At 26.3% G+C, this 24,227-nt stretch overlaps 2 protein-coding genes across 2 annotated transcripts; both read right to left on the bottom strand.

Annotated features, from left to right (window-relative positions):
- Positions 1 to 11,686: 11,686 nt before the first annotated feature.
- LOC129991548 (neuropeptide-like protein 31) lies at positions 11,687 to 14,224 on the bottom strand. Its single transcript, XM_056098240.1, has 2 exons — positions 14,192 to 14,224; positions 11,687 to 12,053 (listed from the first exon to the last, which is right to left on the bottom strand). Exons 1-2 carry the CDS (start codon positions 14,204 to 14,206, stop codon positions 11,784 to 11,786), a joined length of 285 nt encoding a protein of 94 aa, XP_055954215.1. The 5' UTR covers positions 14,207 to 14,224; the 3' UTR covers positions 11,687 to 11,783.
- A 5,423-nt stretch (positions 14,225 to 19,647) lies between these two features.
- On the bottom strand, positions 19,648 to 22,533 carry LOC129962125 (keratin-associated protein 19-2-like). The gene is made up of 3 exons (XM_056075863.1): positions 22,486 to 22,533; positions 20,357 to 20,847; positions 19,648 to 19,722 (listed from the first exon to the last, which is right to left on the bottom strand). Exons 1-2 carry the CDS (start codon positions 22,498 to 22,500, stop codon positions 20,368 to 20,370), a joined length of 495 nt encoding a protein of 164 aa, XP_055931838.1. The 5' UTR covers positions 22,501 to 22,533; the 3' UTR covers positions 19,648 to 19,722; positions 20,357 to 20,367.
- Between the last annotated feature and the right edge of the window lie 1,694 nt (positions 22,534 to 24,227).

Genomic DNA, 24,227 nt, shown 5'->3' with positions numbered 1-24,227 from the left:
TTCTTGGAAAATGGCGTACTACACTAAGACAGGATGGGAGTGACAGAAAGCAATCTCAAATGACCATGGAGTAAAATTATTAATGGGCTTACGTCACTTGAAGCATGGGGCTAAAAAATGATGCTAGGCTGCAATTGTAATTAATTAATGTCACCAATGGTCAATAAAGGATATAAAAATTAAACAAGGACATATTTTTCCATCAACATGACTATAATCTTTCAGTATTTAAATTCGTTCACCAACAAATGTTTTAAACTTCCGGTTGAATGTCTCAATCTCAGTTTTGTGTTTCAATATCACAAAATTTTCAAATTTGTAAGATATTGGCTATGGCTTTTATCTACAATCATATGATGTTAGTTAAAAATAAAAATTTTCATAAATTAGCATTAAACACTTACGCATAAGCATTTAAAAATATCCGCAAGGATAGCCAAGGTCTACTAAGTATCCTCTGTATCCGAGCCCATATCTTCCATAGTATTCATAGGGTCCATATCCGTATCCAAGGCCATCATATCCGTAGTCACCATCTCCGTAACCGTTGTAATAGGGTGCATAATTATAGTAGCCACCATATCCGAGACCATAAATTCCAGCTGCAATTCCTTCTCCTTTGTAGAAATGTCTGGCACTTACTCCACTTCCGAGTCCGTAATGGCTGTAGTGTGGGAACAACAGGGCCAGAGGCATATGCAATGGCTGCCATAGCCAAAACAATAGCGAGCTGTTGAAATACGGGAAATTCAAAGTTATTCTTTTAATTTGCCAATAAATTCGCCAGAAATTTCGCCTATAAGTTTGCATTTGCTGATTAGTGTCAGTACTTTTTTTATTCTTTGCATAGAAACTTTAATCTCTTTTACAATATGACAACCAAAACGATATTCTTTTAAGCATTTTCAAAGCCCATAATTTTTTTTATTTTGTCATTTATTATAATTTAATTTAAAATTGTCTTCCTTTGTTGAATTTTACTAACGTCTGCTTTAAGAGCAAAAGAAAAATGTTCTAGTTTATGGATAACAATATTCATTCCCCTGTGGTTTATTGTTCTTCAATGTCTTTATTTTTATGATATAATATCTTAACTCGAATTCTCATTATTCGACTCGTGAAATATACTTATTAATTCTTCGTTAAAACAAGTGGAAATAAAATTCAAAATGGTTCTAAATAAAAATAAAAATTGCTCTATTAATAGTTTAGTTCAATGTGGGCTATATATATACTTTAACAAACAATAGAAGCTTGGTTAAGTTTAACTTTATAGTGGACCGTGTAGCCATTTGGCAACACACTTGTTTTTCGGTTCATAAGATTCATATGACTGTTCCAAAGCGGAACATAGACTGTTTTTGAATCCTTTGTTAAATGCTTTTTGATAAAAAATTCGTAGAAAAGACCGATATATGGCAATAGCGGTACCAGAAATAAATCTAAATTGGGAAAATAACAAGATGATTGTTGTATAAATAGTTCTAGAATTTAAAATATTATAGAAATCTTTTTTTGCATTGTGAAAAAAAAATGGTAAAAGGGACCTGTTTTTCAGAATTGCTACAATGTGATTTGTGTCACTAGAATATTGTTTAAATCATAATACTGTCATTTGATTTAATTAAAAAAAATTTTTTTTTTAGATTTCAGGGAAAAAATTATTTTTTCAAAATAATTTTCTTAAATTATATGGAAGCTATTCAAAACAAATGCATTTTTGCAAAAAGGAATACATATTGGGATGTAATATTGTGATTCAAGCATGTGTTATATTTTTGATTCTAAGGGATCAAAATATGTAAGAATGCACCCAGATAGTTTATTTGACATTTAAGAAGGTAAACAACTTCTTAATCTTCGAAGTACTTTAATTCTAATTCTATGCAAATATGAATATAGTTATCTGCTTTAGTTTTCACCATTTGTATCTGTTTTTATTCCCTCACATCCACTTTGCCACGAGCTCTTTCATAATGAATTTCACAGTTATAATAAAATAAAATGCGACCTCCATCATTATATATCAGCATCTTTGGTAAATCGATAGGGCATGACATTCAAATTTTGGTCTAATATTTTTCATATTTGGAATATCACCAGCTTGGTGAAGACAAATTTCTTTTTTATAAATATGACATTTTAATTGAACTTTAATGTCAAACACTTTTATTAAAATTGATATATTTAATGTTTTCAAGGATACAGCATTGCGATCGAGTTATCATTCACTTCCTAATATGTTAGGAGTTTGAAATTTCGTACACTTTTTGTGTTCATGGCGTCAATAAGCTTAATTAACTTTTATTATTTTATAATATAGCATCGTTAATTCAACTATGTGTTGTGCAAACTCGCTGAGAGTTTTACAAAATGATTTCAAGATTCCATTACATTTTCAATAATGATGGAACTGAAAAGTAGAAAATAAGTGAATCCTTCCGAATTTCTACTTTTTAGTGAAGAATAAACATGTTTTGATAAAAATAAAAAAAATTTGTTTTACTTAAATTTATTCATTACATAGAAAATCAGTTATCAGAATTTAGTTAAATACAGTCAAGAATATTCATATTTTATAATAAAATCTTATTATTAAAATAATTACGATTTGATAAGTAGAAAGGACCATTTTCACCATGTTAAAGTAGTTGACACTACTGGTTTCAGCGGTAATTAGTTAAAAGCTTAGTATAGGCTTTTTCCCCCTTTATATATATTCTTAAGATTTCGCTTGAATGAATCTTTACTCAATTTCCATTGAGAAAAATTTTAATAAAGCATAAAAATTGAGATTAAGATAATGTTATTATATATTTTATTTACGTTTCATTGCCAATGGGGAGGCATTACAAGATCAAAGTTACTGAGTTGCTGAGGCTTTTGCATTTTTGAGTGAAATTTAGATACGCATCAATATTTCAGAGAGAAGTTTCATAACTCTCTTTAATGTACAGTAGTATACAAAAACCTTTGAGCAGTAAGATTTTATCTACATAATATTATTCATATTTTTTTATCTTAATCTTGAATTAGTTGATGCGTATCCAATGGGGAAACGAATGCATATATTTACTTTCAAAATATTTGAAATCAATCCTTTTCTGCAAATAATTAAAAATTATTCTATAAGAAATTTGCAATTTAAAAAAATGTTACACAAATTGTTGAAATTGATTGGCAAAAAGAAAATTATTCTGTTTACTGAAGGATTTCTTTGCAAACAATGTAAAATAGTGTCAATATTTCCAATAGTTATTTCTTCAAATCATTTTTTGTATGTGTGTGGGAAAAGTCAGACGTCAACTAGTAAGATTTGTCAGGTAAATTATTTAATTATTATATTCCTTATGAAGACGCGAAAACAATCTAGAGGGGAAAAAATATTAACAGCATAATTTTCATACAAAATTATTTACGATCATTAAATTTCTTTAAAATGTAATATTTTGTAGTCTGTAGTAGTTCGAAGAATACATTTTGAAGGATTTCTAATTTGCTGTCTGCAAAGAAAAAATGCTATAGTTACCAAAATATTCGTAATTATCTACGTTTTAAATTTTCACTAGTCTAAATATGTATTTTTAGAATTAAGTCTATTTATTTGGGTGCATTATTTTAACGACGAATTAGATGCTATTTCAATGAAATTTGATAGATATTTTAAATGCCAAAAAATGGCATATATACATTTAATTTTGAATCACATCTGTCAAAGAGAAAATTGACATTTTCTAAAAGAAATTTGTTCAATTTTCCATAGAGTAAGCTACAGAAAATGCATGATAGAGTCCTTTATGCACGCCGTATAGAGTCCTTTATGCAATTTCTTGTCCATTTTTTTTATTAAGGAAAAAATATGATTGTCCAAAAGAAAAATAATCGTCAATAAAATAGAGTTTTAAGAGTTTTAAGGAATACTTGAATTAGCAATTTTTTTAAAGCATCTTATTAATAAATAAGAAAAACAGTTGTAATTTGAAAAAAAAAGTTTAAATTATGTTTCTGATAGCTCTTTTAAATTATAAGCATTGATAATGTAAATTTTATATCCTTGACAAAATTTGTTTTCATTAAATAATATTTCAGGTATTCATTCGACTTCAAATGCACAGTCTAAGAACTGTGCATTTGAAGTCGAATGTCAACTAAGAGCCATCGTGCAAGTAGATCAATTCCAGATTAAATTGGTTTCAACCCCGTTAGTTTAAATTATTAGAATCCCTCTAAAATGGTCTTCGCATTGTTTAAAAAGGAGATATAAACATAATTATACTTATTAAAAAATAATGTTTTCTCAATGGACAATCTATTACAGATTACTGAGACGGAAAAAAATTTGTCTTTTTTCTTTTCATAAATATAAACATAAAATAAACATACGATTCATACTGAAAAATACTTTCAACTAAACAAATACGTTTATATAGAATAGAAGGAAACAATTGACGGTTAAGATTTCGTATCAATTAGCACGTTTTGAATAAAATTTAATACAACATAATTTAAGATTTTATTTACACATTTTAAATCACATTTTCTTGTACATTTTCTTAATTTCCTTCTACATTCGGATTCATTTGGATTTTTCCCTCAAAAATTGACTACTTTGAAATTTCAAGTTGTCTGATGAATACTGAAAACTTCTTTCTGGAATTTTCAGGTAGACACAGTCATAGTTAAGCTATAATAAGTTAATGGAATTAAAGGAGTTTTAATGCATGTTCTGGAGCTTTGATTTTAAAATTTAGCAAATTGCAATTCCTAAAGTGCATTTTTTAAGTCTAAAATTATTCGTTATCATTCGTTGTTTATGTCTAAAAGGAATTTATAAATAGTTAAGGAAATCATTTTTTTCCTTGTATCGATGAAAAATATGTTTTCATTTATAGAGATTTTCAAACTAATCTCAATTTTTGTATTGCCAATAAAAAAAAGAACAAAGTTTACATTCTATTTTCGATTTTTTTTCTCTATTTCTGTAAAATGTTTTCTTGTCTTCAGAATTTGTGATCAAAAATAGGTCATTCCTATGAACAGTTACAGTTTCATTTTTATTTAATATCATATTTCCTATAAGATGATCCATGATCCATCCTAGTTAATACTTGGAGGGCTTTAAGTCCATATTCTCATTTTTGTGCTTTGTAACTTTTTTCTTAGTATTTCAAATGCTTGCTTTTGAGACAAATAAAAGCATCAGGCGTAAAATTTATTTATTTTGTGATTTACTGAACTTTCAAAAAGAAATGGCAAAGTTTTCAATTATTTGTAACAATAACTTCTTTTTTTTTCTTTATTTTCATGCGCTTGTTACATCTGTCAGAATCTTATAAAATTGTCCTCTGTCTGTTCTCTTGAATATAGAAAATTGTGAAAATTATATTTTTTGAAAGAAAAAAGTACTTAGGAATATCTACTAAATTATATAGTTTTCACTTTATGTGATTTTGCATCCATCTTCTGAAAATGCAAATCATTCTTTATTATTAAAGTATTTTGAAAACGCACTAAATTATTGCAAAGATAAATTACACAATTCATACATTGTGTGTACTTGGCATTAGTGATATGATGGATCGTTGCGAATTTTTCCTTGCACAATATTCTCAATAGTGATTAGGATCAATCTTTTAATTGCTATTGAAACATGCATCTATTTCTTAAGTCTCATTTTTCGATTCTTATTCAAAAAGACCAGATATTATTGAGTTTTATAGAAGGAAAAATATTCATAGTCAAATAATATTTGTTTAAAGGCCTTTATGTAGTACATAATAGCAGGGAATTTTACTATCTCCCCTTTCAGAGAATGGTACCAAAATCTTTTGTAAAACCAACTTGAATATAATTTTTTTCTCTCTAGATTTTACTGAGCATGAATATATTTGAAAACATACTTGGCATTTTTTTAACATTGTTAATGAAAATTTATATAATTTATGTGAAACAAAATAGTTGAAACTGGAAAATTAAAAAATCTAACGTTATTAACATTAGCTTAAAATGATAATAAATCACATTTATTGGTCTTAAATTATATTTTAGAAACAATTATGACAATGAAAATTCAGCAAATCTGAGCTATCCAATATACGGTATGATGATATAATGTGCTCAAATTATATTTCCCTTTATATTCAATAAAGTATTTTTGGTGATATTTCTTTTCAATTGTTTTCAATGTGTTGAATGTAGTATCTTAAAAAAGGTCTTTAATTTCTTAACTATTACTGTTCTTACCAAATGATATTACTTTATGTGTATTAACATTGATTTTTTTTATCCATGTTATGGATTTGCTCTACTTTAATTGGAATGAATGAAATGACTATAGTGAATCCGGGTCTATTTAAATTTAGCTCAGAATTTCCCTAAGGACTAAAAATAGCGCGATAGTCCTAGAAAAAGTTTTCCTAAAGCGAAATAATAAAGATAATGTTTAAGACATTTTTGAGATGTTATGAAGGAATCAAGCCAAGTCTTAAATTATATTTTAGAAGCATTTTTGACAATGAAAATTCAACAAACAGGATCTACCCAGTATACAATAAAAAGATAAAATGCTCGCTAAATTATAATTCCCTTTATATTCAATAAAGTAATTTTTTATGATATGACTTCTGAATTGTTTTCAATGTACTGGATGTTTTATCTTTAAAAAAACTTTTAATTTCTTTGCCATTGCTACTTTTACCAAATCAGGATACTTGTTTATTTGTGTTAATATTTTTTTTTTACCCATGCTAAAAAAATTATTTTGTTTTAATTGGAATCAATAATATGATTATAGTGAATCTCAGTTTTTTTTTTTTAAATTTCACTTATAATTTCCTTAAAGACTATAAACAGCGCGATATTACTCGATAAGACTTTCCTAAAATGAAGTAAAAAGATCATATTTTAGACATCTTTGTGGCGTTATCAGGGCATCAAGCCTAAAGGTATCACTTTTTAGCACTTCATTTTATTTTGATTGTATAAATATGGAACACATTTTATTTTAGAATTTATGAAGGCAAAGAAGATTTTCTTACAAACCTAGATAAAAACTTTTACGCAATAATGTGCTTATATAAGATATGTTGCCTTGATAGCATTCACGGCACACAATATAGAATGCATTTATAATCAAAATATTAGCTCATAATTTTACATAATTCGCAGTAGATTTTGATTGTCGTCTTTTGTTGTATAATAACAATAGCTGAATGTAATTTCAAACTTTATGTAATTTTGTGTTTTGCCATTAAAGAAGAAGAACAAAAAATAGAACAAAAAACTCCATCTGCATTTAATTAGAATTTTTCCTTTCCTATTTCAGCAAAACTTTAAGATTTTCTATGATTTTTGCTTTTATATTCAGAATAGAATTAAAAAACAGAGTTAATGGTATTGAGCCTTTTAAATTCATATTTAAATTTAAATTCTAAATAATGGATTCGGCTTGATTCCTATTAACTTAATAATGGCTTTACATCTTTACAAAAATTATAAGCCTCATAATTGGAGAAATTGCAAGACAAATCATAATTATGGATTTCAATACCGGTATACCGGGATACCGAATACCGGTATTTTGAGCCATTTGTACAATTTTGTAATACCGGTATTCACTAGTTTAAATACCGGTTTTTCGGTATTTACTAGACATTTTTAAAATTGTCTCCACTATATGTGCAGGGATCACCAACATAGCAAAATAGTATACGTTTTTGTTTTTATGTCTCTTTAACGGGCGAAATTAATTAACTAATTAATGGCTTAATTAATTGCTTACATCTAAATTAGAGAAACATGGATTATCCCTGAAAGAAGAAATTGTATCCATAATGACTGATGGAGCAACAGTTATGAAAAAAGTTGGAAAGTTGATTGGTGTAAATCAGCAACTGTGCTATGCTCATGGAATTCAGTAAAGAGCAATAGATGTATTATACCAAAAAAAAAAAAAGAAAGAAAAGAAGAATCTAAATACTGTGGATATAGAAACTTTGGACTCCGACTTTGAAGAGAGTAAGAGTGAGAGTGATAATTGACAATGAAGATAATGACAATGTAATTGTTGAAGAAGATATTGCCAATGAGGATGAAATATTAACCCACCAAGAATTGCTTCCTATAATATATAAAGTTTGAAAAATTGTTAAGATATTTAAACGTTAAACGTAAAGATATAAAACGTAAAAGATGGCATATTACTAAAATGCATACTAACTGAAAATAAAACAGAATATATGTTAGTATTAGATTTTAAAACATGTTGGAACCGTTTACTCCTAACAGCACACATCACACTCAAACAGCACACATCACTATCTGAAGATTATATATTACATTGAAAAAATCGCACAGAAGAAAGGCATATCGAAATAGAAAATGTCTTATGGTATTTACATAATTATAATGATTTTTAAAATGAAAATGAAAAAGAAGAAAAGAAAATAACCAGTTCAAATCTAATTAAGTTTATAGTAAATTTTCTTAAAATTTTTCACCCACAAACCTATCCACATTCAGAAGAATTCGGTTCGGTTATCGAAGATAATGATGACACTAATGTGGATAGTGAAAAGGAATTGTCTCTTATACAAAAATTAGAATTAGCGTTAAATTAGAAAATTTCAACGAACCAAAATAAAATACAGAAATCAACTATATCCAAAACCATCCGATAAGAAATCGATTAATTTGAAGAAGAGGAATTTAGAGGTAAATACTTGGAAAAAATATATCGCGCATTGCTAACAGTGCCACTAACTATCGTAGATGCCGAAAGAGCGTTTTCGACAGCTAGTAATTTTTGCTCAAAATTACTTTTCAGGTTTAATGACATTACAATTGATGCATTATGTTTTTTAAGATCACATTTCAAAAATTTGTATCAGTACCACAGACTGAATAGTGATATCTACAATTTTTTGTGATTTAAATAAATAAGTTGTTCCTTTACTTTTTTGTGATTCTTTAGATACTGTTATAATTTATAATTTACAAATTATTTTTTGTGATATTTACCTTTTCTAATAAAACTAGCAAATAAAACAAAGAAACGCCTGTATTTTCTTTCTTTTTCTAAAATTTCTAATACCGGTATTAAAACCGGTCCCGGTATTAAGATCTAAAAAATACCGAATACCGGTATTGAAATTTTGGTACGGTATTGCAATCCCTAATCATAATGCATAGACCTACATTTGCAAGGTTATTTATTCTTGAATAGTTATACAACTTGGTCAATAAATATTAAATCCATTTCAAATTAAATAAAAGAACTGCTGTAACTTCTATTTGATTTGAAATATTAGAGCATTCCTAAATATCTTTTGTATATGTCACATTATCCGTTGCTCAAACTACTAGCAGTGAAAGTTTCCAGAACTATGGATTAGCTTAGCTCGATCTATATACTTAGCATGAACGATTTCCTGACTCTGTTCCTTTAGCTAGATTTTTTTCTGGACTTTTCAGTGAATAGGTGTCTGGAAAAAGATCTGTAATCTTAAATGAATTATCATTACCATCGTTTTAGATATACACACTTAGAAGCTTCACAGTACTTGCACGTGATCGAATACTGTGTAGATATTTTACATGTGACTAACGTCCTTGTTGAAGATATTAAAAATTCAGAATGTTGTTAAATAAAGCTGATTAAATAGGTATTTTGATATATTATTTTTTACTTCCATTGTTGTTGTTGTTTTATTATTCAAGCCTGAATTTATTATTTCAATCCTGAATACCATGAAATATTTTATTGTACAATAACCTCCCTAACCTCGTAATAAATTATCTTTTCTGTGCTTAAATTTCTCAATATTATAGTTTTAAATGATTTTATCTAATAATTTCATTTCAGTTTTATAAAACATGCCTATTCTTACTGACTTTATGGAATCCTTCAATATGCAAAACGGAGATGATACTGGTAAGAATTTGATATGTTTCATTTAACAGAATGATAGCTAATTTCCTATAAAAATCAATAATAAACATATAAACTACTAAGGAATAATAATAATAAGATGTTAAGAAGCGAAGAATAGAAGATTTATAAACAAATTTTGTTTCAGGTTTATTTTTAATAAATTTTTACTTACAAATTATTATTCGTTTTTATAATTACAAGTTTCAGTCCCTCTCATAGAAAATTAGTTCCTGATTATGATCCATTTCTTACCTTATATTTTCTGTTATTTATTTCAAAGTATTTTTCTTTCCATTATTCAAAATAATTTCTTTAAAACGTATTATTCTAAAGAGAACTCATTCAACAAATTTATGATGGCGTTGAATTAATTTGACTTAATTACGAAGTTAAGAGGATAATCAATATATATTACTATCCCATGGCGCCCTTTAAATCTTATCTTTTAATTAATAATAAAATTATTTGCACTGATTTATCAATTACAGAAAAATTTATACACCATAATTAATTCACTATGGTTTTCCCTATAAATAAACACTATCTATTACATACCATTATAATCCTATTTCAGATTGTATAGTATCAGCTTCTACTTTTGATTTCTTTTATTTATATAACTGATTCATAATGAACAAAATTTCTGTATGCCTTTTCCAGTTTTGAAGGCTTGAAATTCCTTACAATTTTATGTCGATACAAAAGTTTTAAAAGATTTAAGGAAATACATGCTTTCAGGTAAAACCAACGAATAAAATGAAATTATTTTAAAATGATAAAGTGAGTAAAATAAGAATTTAATTCTTAAATAATCGTCTAAAAATGATTGTAAATGTACGTAATAATAAAAAAAATAAATGTTTGGGATATCTTATTTTATAAATTTTGAATATTTGTTTTTTATTTCCAAAAGAAAGTTAATTTTAACGCGTTAAAGAAGGATAGAAAAAAAAATTCAGATTGAAACTTAATTATTTTAAAAATAGCATTTTATGAACTTATTTTCATTTCAAAAAAATCACAATTTTCAAAGATATTTAAATCCGATTAAAATATAACAATTGCTTACATTGCAGAATTAACATCGCTTAAGCCGAATGCATTTCTATTTAGCATCTTGTTAAGCTAAAAACACTATAAATTATTGTCAGCAATTAGTTTTTTTTAGTATAGATTGTATTTCTTTACCTGCTAAAACTTAGATAGAAAAAAATACAATAATATCTTATTCTCGATTCGAATCATTTCATATTACTTGGAGGAATTTCACTTATTTTTAAGAATATAAAAACGAATAGATTTTTTTAAAATGCATAGCAGTTCAAGCTAATAGAGATGAAATGCTGATATTTAAAAAATATAACTTATAACTTTCTCTTAATTTTAACAGAGATCAAATAAGCAAAAATATTCATACAAAAGAAACAAACGCTTATAAATATAATTAATTTTTATTGAAACAACAATCATTTAAAGATATTTGCATTAATTGTTTGTCAAAAACTGAAAGCAATCTTGTACGTCGTTGAAAATATCTCTTAGTCGTATTTATAAATAAAAATAATTAATTAGTTTGTTAAGAGTAATAACTTGAATCTAGAAATAAATCAATTAGCATATGGAAAAACTGATAACTTTTGAATAACATTTTATTAATTATATAATAAATATACAGTTCATAAAATATTTTTATTTGAGAGAGTTTAACTGTTATTTCAGATGGCATCATTTTATACAATACAATGTCAATGAATAAATTCTTGTTTGGCTTAAAGTACTGTTGAATCAGTCTATTTTAATTTAAAGAAACAGATTAGTCGAAATGAAGTTTGCTGGATGCGGTTCTTTCGATTTACAAGTATGCATCGTATCCATAACCGAAACCTCCATATCCACCAAGGCCACCATATCCATAACCTCCATATCCAAGACCATAACCACCATATCCTCCAAGGCCACCATAGCCGTATCCTCCGTATCCAAGACCATATCCGCCATATCCATGTCCTTGTGCCTTCCTGAAATATCTGCTGCTGATTCCATGTCCGTGTCCATGATGGCTGTAATGAGGAATGACGTCTAGAGAACAGGCAGCAATGGCTACTAAGGCCAAGACGAGGATCTGAAAAAATTTGTTTATTTTTTAGTATAAAAGCCAAGCATTATCAGCGATTTTTAATTATTGTAACAAAATACATCCCAAATGTCAGCAGAAATTTTTGAGCACTTTTTTTTAGTACTTTTTAAGTACTTTTTTCAATACTTTTTTAAAAGAGGATAAATTTTATGCAACGCAAGGGTGTGAATTCACTCGCATGTGATACTCATCAAATATGTCAGACAAGATTCTTTCGCTTTCTCTTATAGGTAGCAAAGAGAAAGTGTAGTAATTGTGGGAAAATTCAAACTCGAGATTTTGACGAAACATCATGTTTTAGAACTCTCTGAGTTCCAAAAACACATTTTTGGAAAATATTCGTCTGTCTATCTATCTGTGATAAATATAACTCAAAAATGCTTTGAGCTAGACCTCTGAAATTTGGTATATCTTTATATCAAATTTGCAGATTTCCGTCAAATTTTTCATAAAATCCGTTCAGAGGAAGTACGTCTCTCTGGCTGCTCTAATGTAAGTTAACAGGATAATTACAAAACGGAGAGGGCTAGGCAGATAAAATTCTATGCACAGATTTTACGTTTATAGAGTAGACATCTGTCAAATTTTGAGCCAAATCCATCTTTCGGTTGACTGTTTGTCGGTTTGTACTTTCAGTCTCATGTAAACACGATAATTTAAAAATGCAATGACTTAAATATATCAAATCTGGGATGAGAGTTTGTGATTGAAAATGCAGTTTTGTGTTAAATTTTTGTTTCAATCGGTTGAGAAAAAACTAGTTTAAACCGAAGATTCGATTTTTGGATTCTATAAACGCATGCCAGAGATTAATTGCCAAGTAACTCGTTAAAGAGGATACGATACATTCAGCATAAATGCTAAATTCACGCCAAATATTTCGCCAATGACATATTAGTCTTCTCTGGCACAGCAAATTTATTAAAGAGTTTACAAGAAAGTTTTATGGAGACCACTTCAGCTGGCTTTTATCAAGAATTTGGAAATTGCATATATAAGACAATTGGGCAAATAGATCGGTGAAAGATACAAAATGAACTTTGCCATGCTGTTTATGATATAGCATGAATTAATCCCATTGTTTGAAAAAATATAGATTTATTTTAATGAATGTCATTATTTAGATATTTTTATTTTATTTCTTTAGTTTAATGTTATTGTAATATTTTGATTATTGGTACAATTTAAAAATTAAACTTTGCATCTTACTGTTAGAAAAAGCATATCCTGAAAGTTTTGTTCATCATTTAATTTTAAAGAAGCAAATGTTTGTTGATACCGAGAGAACAGTTCGACGAATGGACTTAATTCGGTATTGTTCAATCTTTCAAAAAAGATAATTCTTGTATATAAAATACATTATAACAACTTAAAAAATTCTGAATAATTCATTCCTATTGATTTACTTTTCCCCTTATGATAGAATTTTAAATAATCATCTGCACAGAGACGTAACATATTTTACTTTGCTGGTTACAACACTAAAATTGCTTTCAGTTTATGGATCATGATATATATATATATATATATATATATATATATATATATATATATATATATATATATATATATATATATATATATATATATATATATATATATATATATATATATTAAAAAATTAAATAATTTCCAATTAAATTGATTTCCACAAAAATTTATGTTTGAAATCTGAGATCTGAATTTGTTATTTTCAATTTATATTTATTTCAAAGTTATACAAAAAGAAAACCATTTTTCGTTCATATTGGAAGCTCTAAATATGAGATATTTAACCAAAAAATAAAAGTTTAAGTTTGCAAAAACTAGATATTCATCAATCTTTAATGTCCTTTCAATTTAATACTACCGAATGCTACCGAAAACTAAAACAACCAAAGAAACATGCTTCTAATTTCTGAATTATAAAGAAAAAGAAATTATTATATGGAATTCCACACCATAAAACGCTTAACTCCAATAATTTTAATAATAATAATTATTTCTAAAGTGATTATTTTTTTTCATGTAGCTGCATTTTCCAAAATAAAATAAGAAATTTTTAAGTCAGAAAAGGAAAGGGGAACTGATAAAATAGTTTGGTTATTGCCGAGCGAAAATAAATATTTCATTAAAACACTTACCACAATTTTCATCATTTTTCTAACTATCTTAGAACTGCTAAATGTACCTAATGTTTGATTTATCGAACTAAAATGCATTTTATACTAACCGTTACGGTTCAAATACTGAACATTTTTCATATCTGCATTGAATTTCGGTCAAAGGCACTCCCAAAGAAATTAAATCTTTTTTTGTTTTCTTATCTTTAAACCGTACTATTTGAAGCATTAAAATTCCGATTTCTTCATTTTGATTGTAGATTTTAATACAACCCGTTTTTGTGAATCGTTTCTCAATCATCAGAATACCAATCAAATTTCACCATATTTCGCTTTCGGTGGAAAAAAGAAAAATCCTCGAATACAAAAACTAGAGGCAGTTAACTTGGATTCTTATTTTTTCGTTGAAGCTTATACCAATTTTGTGTCTCTGGTAAGCTTCGTTTAATTTGTTCATTATAATTTTTAACTATCATATAGTTATTTATGTAATAAATTTAAAAGTTTTTAATCAACTTTTAGTTGTTAATGTTGTGAAGATTATTTATGAAAACTTTAACAATATTTAGCTTAAAACATTTTATATTAATTCAGCTACTTCAAAGTCTTGAAACCTCTGTCGAAATATTGTCTAAGTTTGCATTATTTCCTTAACTTTAATCTTCATTTTGGTAAAGCCAATATTTTTCAATTTATTTTATTACACTTTCTGAGGAATTAAAGTTTTCAAATACTTTTCAGTTTTAAACTCCTAATATCGTTACAAAATAATTACATTTTTGGATCTGAATTAAAGTTAACTTATTGATATTAAATGAATATTTTTTTTTCGTATGAAGAGCGTTATCCAATAATTGAATTTGTGGGGAAAAGCTGATTTTAATATTCTTGAATATTAAATAATGAATTATGAAATATATTTAAGACTAAAAAAATTAAGAAGAACAATTTTATTTATTTATATAAATGTATGTTTTTAAAATATACATTTGCTATCTTTCTGAAAAATAAAAAATAAAAATATTTTTTAAATTAAAAACTAAGAGATCTAAAAAAACTATATTTTTGTGAAGCTTTATGAATATTCCCGTAAGAAAATTAAAATATATAGATATCACATAAAGGGAAATTTAACAAAAAATTACAAAAAATTAAAAATGTTATGTAAACGTGAAATCTTTAACAATATAGACATATAAAATTATAGTAAGCATTTTATCATTTCTAGCAGTAACGATTTTGACTTAACTTAGTTATTACTTATAAAACATTATTTTCCGATTTTTAATGTAATAAAAAGAGCTTTTATGAAGCGTTTGTTTTTATTATTGAATTTATTAACGCATTCAGGAATAAATATGAACTAGTTGTATAATCTCTTATTGGTTCATTTTTTAAATGCTTTGCACTTAGCTGAAAAGAGACCATAAAATACGGGGTTTATTTAGTAGGTCAAAACTATCTTATTTGAAATTTTTGCATAAACTTAATTTACTTATCATCGCTTGTGATAGCGTTAAAGTCTGATTCATTTGCGCAAAAAAAATTCTTTGTGAAACGAATTACAACTTGATTTTTCCGTCAAAAGCATGATAATAAAAAAATGTATTTGATATTGTAACAACAAGCTAATAAAAAAAAATCTTTGTTGTTTGTTATTTAGAAAAGAAATTTCATCCTTTCTGTATACAAGATTGGTATAAAAAGCAACTGTAAAAGCTGCAAGAAAAAATCCATTCAGTCAAAATCTCGGCAAAACCAAACTATAAATATTTTTAATAAAATTATTTATGTTTATTTTATTTTATTATAAAAGATAAGACGATTGTGAGACAGTTTCATCATTCTTTCTTAATTGGATCGAACTTTCAGGTAGACAAACAAGGAATTATATTTTTGACAGCATTGTATATTGTTTTATAATTGCGTTCAATGTCATCTTTCTTTTTATATTTAATTTTAAATAATTTCATGTCCAGTTAATACAATAAAGGTAGTTGATTGCTAAGTTTTTGTTGTTTTGTTAAGTGAAGATTTTACAATGAAACTTTTATCAAACAGTGCACGCTTTTTTTGAGAATAATTAAATTATTTTTTTTAATTCAGAAGATTTTTGTTAGTTTCCATCTATTGTCTATTGCTCCATTAGTTAGTTTCCGTCTAGTTCTCTGTTGCACTCCTTCTCATTTATGGCCTTTATTTTACAAAAAAAAAAAAAAAAAAAAAAAAAAAAAAAAAAAAAAAACTTTGCTAAATATTTTGGGTCTATTATTGAATTGTTAACAATTTATTTCAATTAAAGTCTTTACTACGAGTAAATATTCATTGTATGTATTTTTCATTATATTCATATTCTGTTTACTACATGAAAATAGTATTTACAATCCACAGGAATCTTACCTTTACCTGGAAAGAAACGCGTAAAAAAATTTTATTGGCTTCAATTATCTACCCTAAATGTGCTCTTAGATGATGCCATATAAGGAGTGGGGGGGGGGTAGTTGTGAAGATTGAACATCAATATTTCCAGCTTAAATAAAAAAAAATAGTAATGTGAAAGGAAAAAAATAAATTGTAGATATTTTAAAGACTTATAAAAAAACTTTGGAACATAATGATAATTAGATCAGGATTAAACATAAAATAAGAAAAAAAAACATTTTAATTTTTTTTTCTTTTATTTGAGTTTGTTTTTGAAATTCCAATCACTTCCAATTCCCTTTTGAAATTCCAATTAAATGAAAGTTAATAAGGGGTGACAAGCATTTTAAATCAAAAGTAGTCTATTCTTTTACGATTAAAACCGAATGAATTATGAAAGTTTAAATATTACTCTTATAAATACGCGCGTCTACTCAGTTGATATTTCATAGAAATGTTAATCTTCACCTTGTGTTTCTTGAAGGCTGATTAACTTAAAATTATGAATTTATTGATTGTTTTAAAATAGAGATATGTAAATCTTCATAACATGATCGAACGGAGTTTGAAGATAGGAACATTTTATTTTTATTTAAAAGTTGAAATGTCAAGAATATTTTTGTTGAAGAAAAGGCGGTATAAAATTTAACTTCCTGATATTTTTAAAAGTACATTTATTGACTGAATCAAGATAAAAAAAAATTCTTATTTGCTTCATCTCAATCCTTTTGAGAGTAAAACTAATCACTGAATTTTAGGCTGTATCAAATAAATTTTTATTCAATAACTTTTTTGAGATATTTCATAAATTATAAAAAAAATATATCCTGTATTGTACATAAGACTTCAATGCTAAACGAGTCTGTTTTCTGAACTCGAGTTTTATTTTTAATCTGTTTGGTGTTAGCAATAATAACAATTGTTTAATTACGTCTATTTCAGTTTGAAGTTCAGATATTTTGAGAATTATCAGAGGAAGATACATAACACAATGAACAAAAGATATAAGGTTTAAAGGTTTATATAATTGCATGAGTTATATAACTTTCAAAATTTGCAGTATAAAAATATTTTCCCGAAGAAGCTATTAAGAGGTCAAATTACATAAAATTGAAAATTTTGGCGAGTATTTATTACAGAGAACCAGACGGTCGCGAAAGGCAGTTAATATTTAATTAAACTGTCAAGAAACAAATATTATTTTTAATGGTGCATATTACGAATATAATAATGATATTACTGTTAATTATTTCAGGTTTTTATAGGAGTCAAAGTTGCTTATAAAAGAAATATATGGAATAATGACAATTACTCCGGAAATTTGGTTAACATTGACACCTATTAGTTGTCAATATTTTTTGGGCCATTAATGAGCTGAAATCTTCTTTAAATGTTGAAGCTGATAATTTAACTTGTTTTTATAACTAAATTCGGTGGAGAATTCTTGTCTCCACCGATTTTAGTTCATTTCTTGTCTTCTAATTTCATTTTAAGTTTTCTTAAAAAATAAATGCATTTCCAAATGTTTGAAAGCAAACCAAACTTATTCTTCTTCCCAAAATAATGAAACAAATGATTGCAAAATTAATCGACTTATTTTAATTTTATTCAAAATTTTTTGAAAGTATAAAATATTTTTTTTTCTAAAGTTAGAATTTTAAAATCTTCAGATGGACAAGAATCCATTCCCAAAAGTTCAGCTATTGCGTATTTATTTATTTAGTAAAAGTAACTCGTTAAAATGTCTGTCAACTTCACCTTCTATATATAGATATTTATATTCCTAAGGCCTTTGATTCAATTAATTTTTTATAATTTGAAGAACTTGAATAATTTATTAATGCATATATTTTTTGATTGGATTTATCCTTATTAAAGTAATTTAAAGCTATATGTTTGCATGAATAATGATATTTCTCATAAATTTACATGTTTCTCATTTTATTATTTAATGAATTTTGTTTATTTTATAATTATTTGGATGTCATTTTTTTTTTATTTTTTGACGATATTTGAGATAATTCGAACTGATACCATTTTATATAAATGTTTATTCTATATAAAAATTTCAGCTTTTGATTAATTCTTTTAGAGACAATTATTTTGATTTTAATTTTGTTATTGGCGTAAAACTTGATTTTTTAAAATATACTTATACATGATCTCAAAGGCATAAAAAACCCTTGAATTTCTCAAATGGAAAACAGAAAAACTTTCTTATTTTAGAAAAACAAAAAAACTTTAACTAAAAACACTATTTTATAATTATTCTGATTAGAATTGTCACTGAAATGTTAATGCTCACGCAAATGAACTGAAATACATGCGAACTAGCTCTCTAGATTTCTTTAATCTAGAAGACCAGATAATGATCAAGAGAATTATTTCAATATATTGAATTTGAATAGATAATAGATAATTATTTCAATTTATAACATTCTTATACATTGAATCAGTTCCGGTAAAACATCTCTTGATATTGTAGATTGAAGGTTTACAGAGAAAATTAATGGCTCATGCATCATCTTTTTTGTTGCGAGGTTCAAACTAAAATAGCCATCGGGTAATTTCAAAATTTGAATTCTAATACAGCAAATCATTACATCAATAAAAAATAAGAGGAAACTATGTGGTGGCATTGTTTAGGAGATAAAATTTCATATTAATTTGATCTCAAAAATCAAAACTCTGTTAACTGGCTGCAACAACTGTAATTGTTACAAATAATAAAATATTAGAAATTGTAATCACTCAGTGGAAACAACTTTATTAACACACAATATCCTTTTTCATTTATATTAGAAAGTAAATCTGTTTTCCGTTGGATTAAAAGTTGCCAATTTTATTTCAAACACCAGAAATAAAAATTTATATGTCCGGTATACTTTCATAACATGCTCAAAAATAATTTCTTAAATTTGTTTCAAATGAAAGATAATTATGCTCAAGTCGTTCCATACCGTATAGAATTCTATAATTAGCGTATTGTTCAAAAACTGTATTAGATTTTCAAGAACAAATTAAGAAACTGAAAAAGTATTCAATAACAATTTTTTATTTAGTTTTTAAAATTAATATCTTCTTTTCATCTCTGGGTGACTGACACTTTGCTGGTTAACATTTTGGTTTTCCTGAAAGATAAATGAAATTGAATTAGAACAAATTTATGCAGGATTTGTCTTGTTTTAAACGATATAGAAAATATCAATATTAAAAAAAGTTAATACAAGCGATTTAGTACTTTTGTAAACACTCATTAACTCTTTTTATTAAGCAAAACTTGAAATATTTTAAGTGCAAGAAAATAGTAGAATTTGAGCTATCATTCTTCTGAATAATTCTGTTACAGTGTTATTCGATTAAAAAAATAAAATGTGTGATATTTCAATTTGTTATAGATTTTTTTATTATTTTTATAGCAGTATCCTACAAAATTCTAAACTTATGAATTTCTTCATCATATTTTTATAATGGCATTATTCAATTGTTAATAAAAATTAATTAATTGAAGAGAGGGTTGTAATTATTCTTACATTAACATTTTGCTTAGTAATATTAGCCATGTATATAGTCACATTAACTGTCAGCAAATTACTCTTATATTATATTAACTGTAAAGTTCATTTTTATTGATATTTTGAGTCACGAATAGAATAATGTAAACCACATAATTAACGGTGGAGACACATTATAAGAACAAATTACCTACACAAAAGACAAAATATGCATCCCTAAAATCTACGAAGTTAAACTTCAGTTACTGACCGGTACATTCTTTACAAGTAGCTTCCATATCCATAACCACCATAATAGCCAAGGCCTCCTAAATATTTTCCATATCCAAGACCGTATTTCCCATGATGACCATATCTTCCATAATAATTGTAAGGCCCGTATCCGTATCCACCATATCCATATCCATCATTTCCATAATATCCATTTCCGTAATATCCATTTCCGTAATATCCATTTCCATAATATCCTTTTCCGTAGTATCCTTTTCCATAATATCCATCTCCATAGCCATCATAGCCGTACCCATCTCCATAGCCACCATAGCCATAACCATCTCCATAACCACCGTAGTAGCCGCCGTATCCCAAACCATAGATTCCGGATCCTATCCCATAGCCATGTCCTTTGTAGAAATATCTGGTGCTGATTCCATTTCCGTGCCCATGATGGCTGTTGTGGTGAATAACATCGACACCATCTCCTGAGCACACGGCTGCTACCACCGCCAAAACAAGAGCGAACTGTGAAAAAAAAAAAAAAAAGGAAATTCCATTTAGAAAGCTTATATTTTAATGAATTGTATTTCTTTCATATCAGAATTTTTGTTTAAGTGTTGGTAGATATTTATGCCGAACCAATCTCCCTTTCAAAGAAGCAATACGTAATTCTAATTCTGTTATTTATTTCAATACTTACGTTCCTCATCTAGATTCGATTGTTTAGTTTAGACATTTAATTTTAATACAAATTATAGGATATTTTGTAACTTTCATCTATAACAGGTAAGTAAGATTTAGGAACCCCCATTTCCTTAAAATTGCTGTTTAGTATTGACAAAAAAATGGCGACAAATGAGATAGGAAATATTTTATCTGAATTTATTCGCGATTAAGGTAAAGTTTCGGGTGTTCATAAACAGGGATACTAATAGTATGCTTTCATCTCATATATAGAAATTCTCCTTTAGCAGGATCAAAACTCCTTTAAAAAATATATTGACAGAACTGAATACTGAATATTTCTTAAAAATCAGAGTTGGTTCTTTAATTCTTTGACCACATTTTCCTTCATTTAATTTTATCCTTCTAAGACCTGCACACATTTTTTGATCGTTTATACTATAACTGAGGAAGCATTATTGAAGAAAACTTCTTTTGACATATTTTTCGATATAAATTATCAGTAACTTTTTTATAATACTATACATACACCTCTATGAAAAGTGAAATTTTTAAAACATTTCATGAAATTTCTTTGTTTTTTAGAATCTAAATAAAGGCATTATTTCTGAACGTTTTAATAAAGTTTGAGTTGATATTTTTTAAAGATTTATAGCCGATTTATTGTATTTTATACTTAATTTAGATTACTATTACTATTTTCATTTAGTTTAAATTACAACTACTATCTTAGCACTACTTATGAGGATTCCTGAAACCACTGATAAATAAAAATCCTTACTTTGAAATAAAATTCTTATGTGTTTTTATCTCCCAAAGCATTTTTATTTTTTTTTCAAAGGTAGCTTTAATTTATATAAGAGGCCATATTTATTTTGTAATGATTTTTTTCTTAATTTTAAGAGTAGAACACAATTGATTAAACATTTTATATGTATGTATTCATTTTTTCAAATGAATTCATTAGAAGATGTATTCATTTTTTTTCTACTAAGCTTTCTACTAAGCTTTTTTTTCTACTAAGCCTTTTCTACTAAGATTCATAGCATTATAATGTAAATTGTTTACTGCAGAAATAAAGAATTGTTTACTACAGAAGAAAATTTTACATGAAACTGGGAAAGAAGGTTTAAGGTTTAAAACAAATAAAAGGAGAAATTTATGTAATTAACATTTCTGATGATATTTTACTTAAGAATAACAAGATTTGAAGGATTAGTAGTGTAAGAATATTTTAACTACACAATATATATACAATTAGTTTTTTATTAAGAGTTTTAAACTAACTATACAAATAAGACAGAAGACAAGTTTAATTTTTTGACTCAAATATCAAATTTATAAAAAAATAAAAGCGAATGATTGAAACATTTTGACTTTTGAGTAGATAATTTTTATTTATGTATACTGAAACTGTTCGTCCATACAAATAAAGATAATTTTATCTCACCTTTAATTTTACAAAAAAGGAAAACTTACCACAATTTTCATCATATTGAAGTAATTAATGCTGCCTGTCCAAGTGATGATTAGTTAGATAATTAATTGCCTTTTGGTCTCACTTTTTCGTTTATATACTCGCGAGAAATCTCGCTTGAGTGAGTTTTCTATCTGCTTACAGCATGAAGAACGTCAACGAAGCATAAAAAAAAGGAAAGTTGGGATTAAAAAAAATTGCATTACGAATTATTACATTTACGTTTCATTGTCTGAATCTGACTTTGAAATAATTGGTTTTAACCTGGTTATCAAGCATTTGACGACTTAAAATTATTATTAGAAATGCGTCAAATTTTTTTCAAAAAATTTCTCAAGGTTTAACTTAATGAACAGTATCAAAATTAAGAGTATTAATTCGAAATAAATTTCCTACTGGAACAATTTGTTGTTCTATAAACTTTGTTGATAAGTTTATATCAGTAACATAGTATTTTAATTATTTAAGTTTGTTTAAAGAAATAATAAGATTTTTTCAGAATTTTTTTTTTGAAAAAGTTTTATTTTTCATTTTTTTATTATGAAGTACTCTATTAAATGCCAACAAATATCCATAGCATTTTTTGGCTGGTGTATATTGTTAATTATATGGCTGAAATATTTTATAATAATTTTGTCTTCCATAAAGAAATTTTTAATGATAAATTTTGAAAATTAAAATATATTTTGAAGAAAGTATTATTTTTTTTATTTCAACAGAAACAATAATTTAATTTTTTTTGGCTCAAAATATTAGTTCATATTGTTAAAATCAAATAAATAGAATTAATATTAAGTATTCTTATTAAAAGGTTTATCGAATTTGCATGCATTTTAATTAAAACACAAATTTGTTCAAAAAAATTTGAGATTCTTTTATTTTTTAAACTAGCCGCCTTTGGCGACAACAGCCAGTTAGCCAATCTTAATGCTTGTTAAAAAAATTGTTAAAATGCTTATTAAAATTTTCAGAAAAAATTTGTTAATATGTTTTATGTAACTTGTCTTAAATAGCTTCTTTATCAAAGTATTTTTAAATTTCAAAATTTGAGAGTTAAATTATTCACTCATACTATTATAAAGGCTTTAAGCCATAATGTACTATCTCTCTAATTTTCTGTCAGTTCCCGTAAAATTTCATTAGTAAATTAAAGTGGATATGATTGAACTACAATTAATATAAAAACATTTTTTTTTACTGAAACTATTCATCATTTTTAAAATATGAGTATTGAAGAAAGAGCTGTTCAGCATTTGAGTCTTATGTGTACTACAGAATAATTTTCATAATTTATATAATAACTCAAGAATTTTTCAACAAAAATTTCTCAGATTCGCCTTAAAATTTAGTTTTTAGTTTTACTTTCAAAAGGATTTAAATGACGCGAATAAAACTATTTAATTTTTTTTTCGGTATATAAATATACTTCAAAAATATTATGAAATTTTATGCTGTCCTTTGGTTTAAAGGAATCATATTCAGCGACATATTCTTGACACTTCAACTTTTAAATAAGTAAATGGACTTTTATGTTTTCTGCTATCAAATTCGATTTATTTATGAAATTTTTAATAGAACAGTTTATAGCAATCAACATTTCTATAATCTTTGGAACGGTGAATGAAATGGTCTAAAATTGCTCGTTTTCATTGAATAGTGATATTCAAATATTATAAAAGTTGAGTTGAATCAAGGGTAACTCTTTTTATTTAAAATAATTGAAATAAATTGAAAAGATATACAT

This window comes from Argiope bruennichi, chromosome 2, assembly GCF_947563725.1.
Source record: "Argiope bruennichi chromosome 2, qqArgBrue1.1, whole genome shotgun sequence".
Classification (NCBI taxonomy): Eukaryota; Metazoa; Arthropoda; class Arachnida; order Araneae; family Araneidae; genus Argiope; species Argiope bruennichi.
The sequence above is the reverse complement of the archived record's forward strand: the minus strand, read 5'-3'. Positions and strand labels throughout refer to the sequence as shown.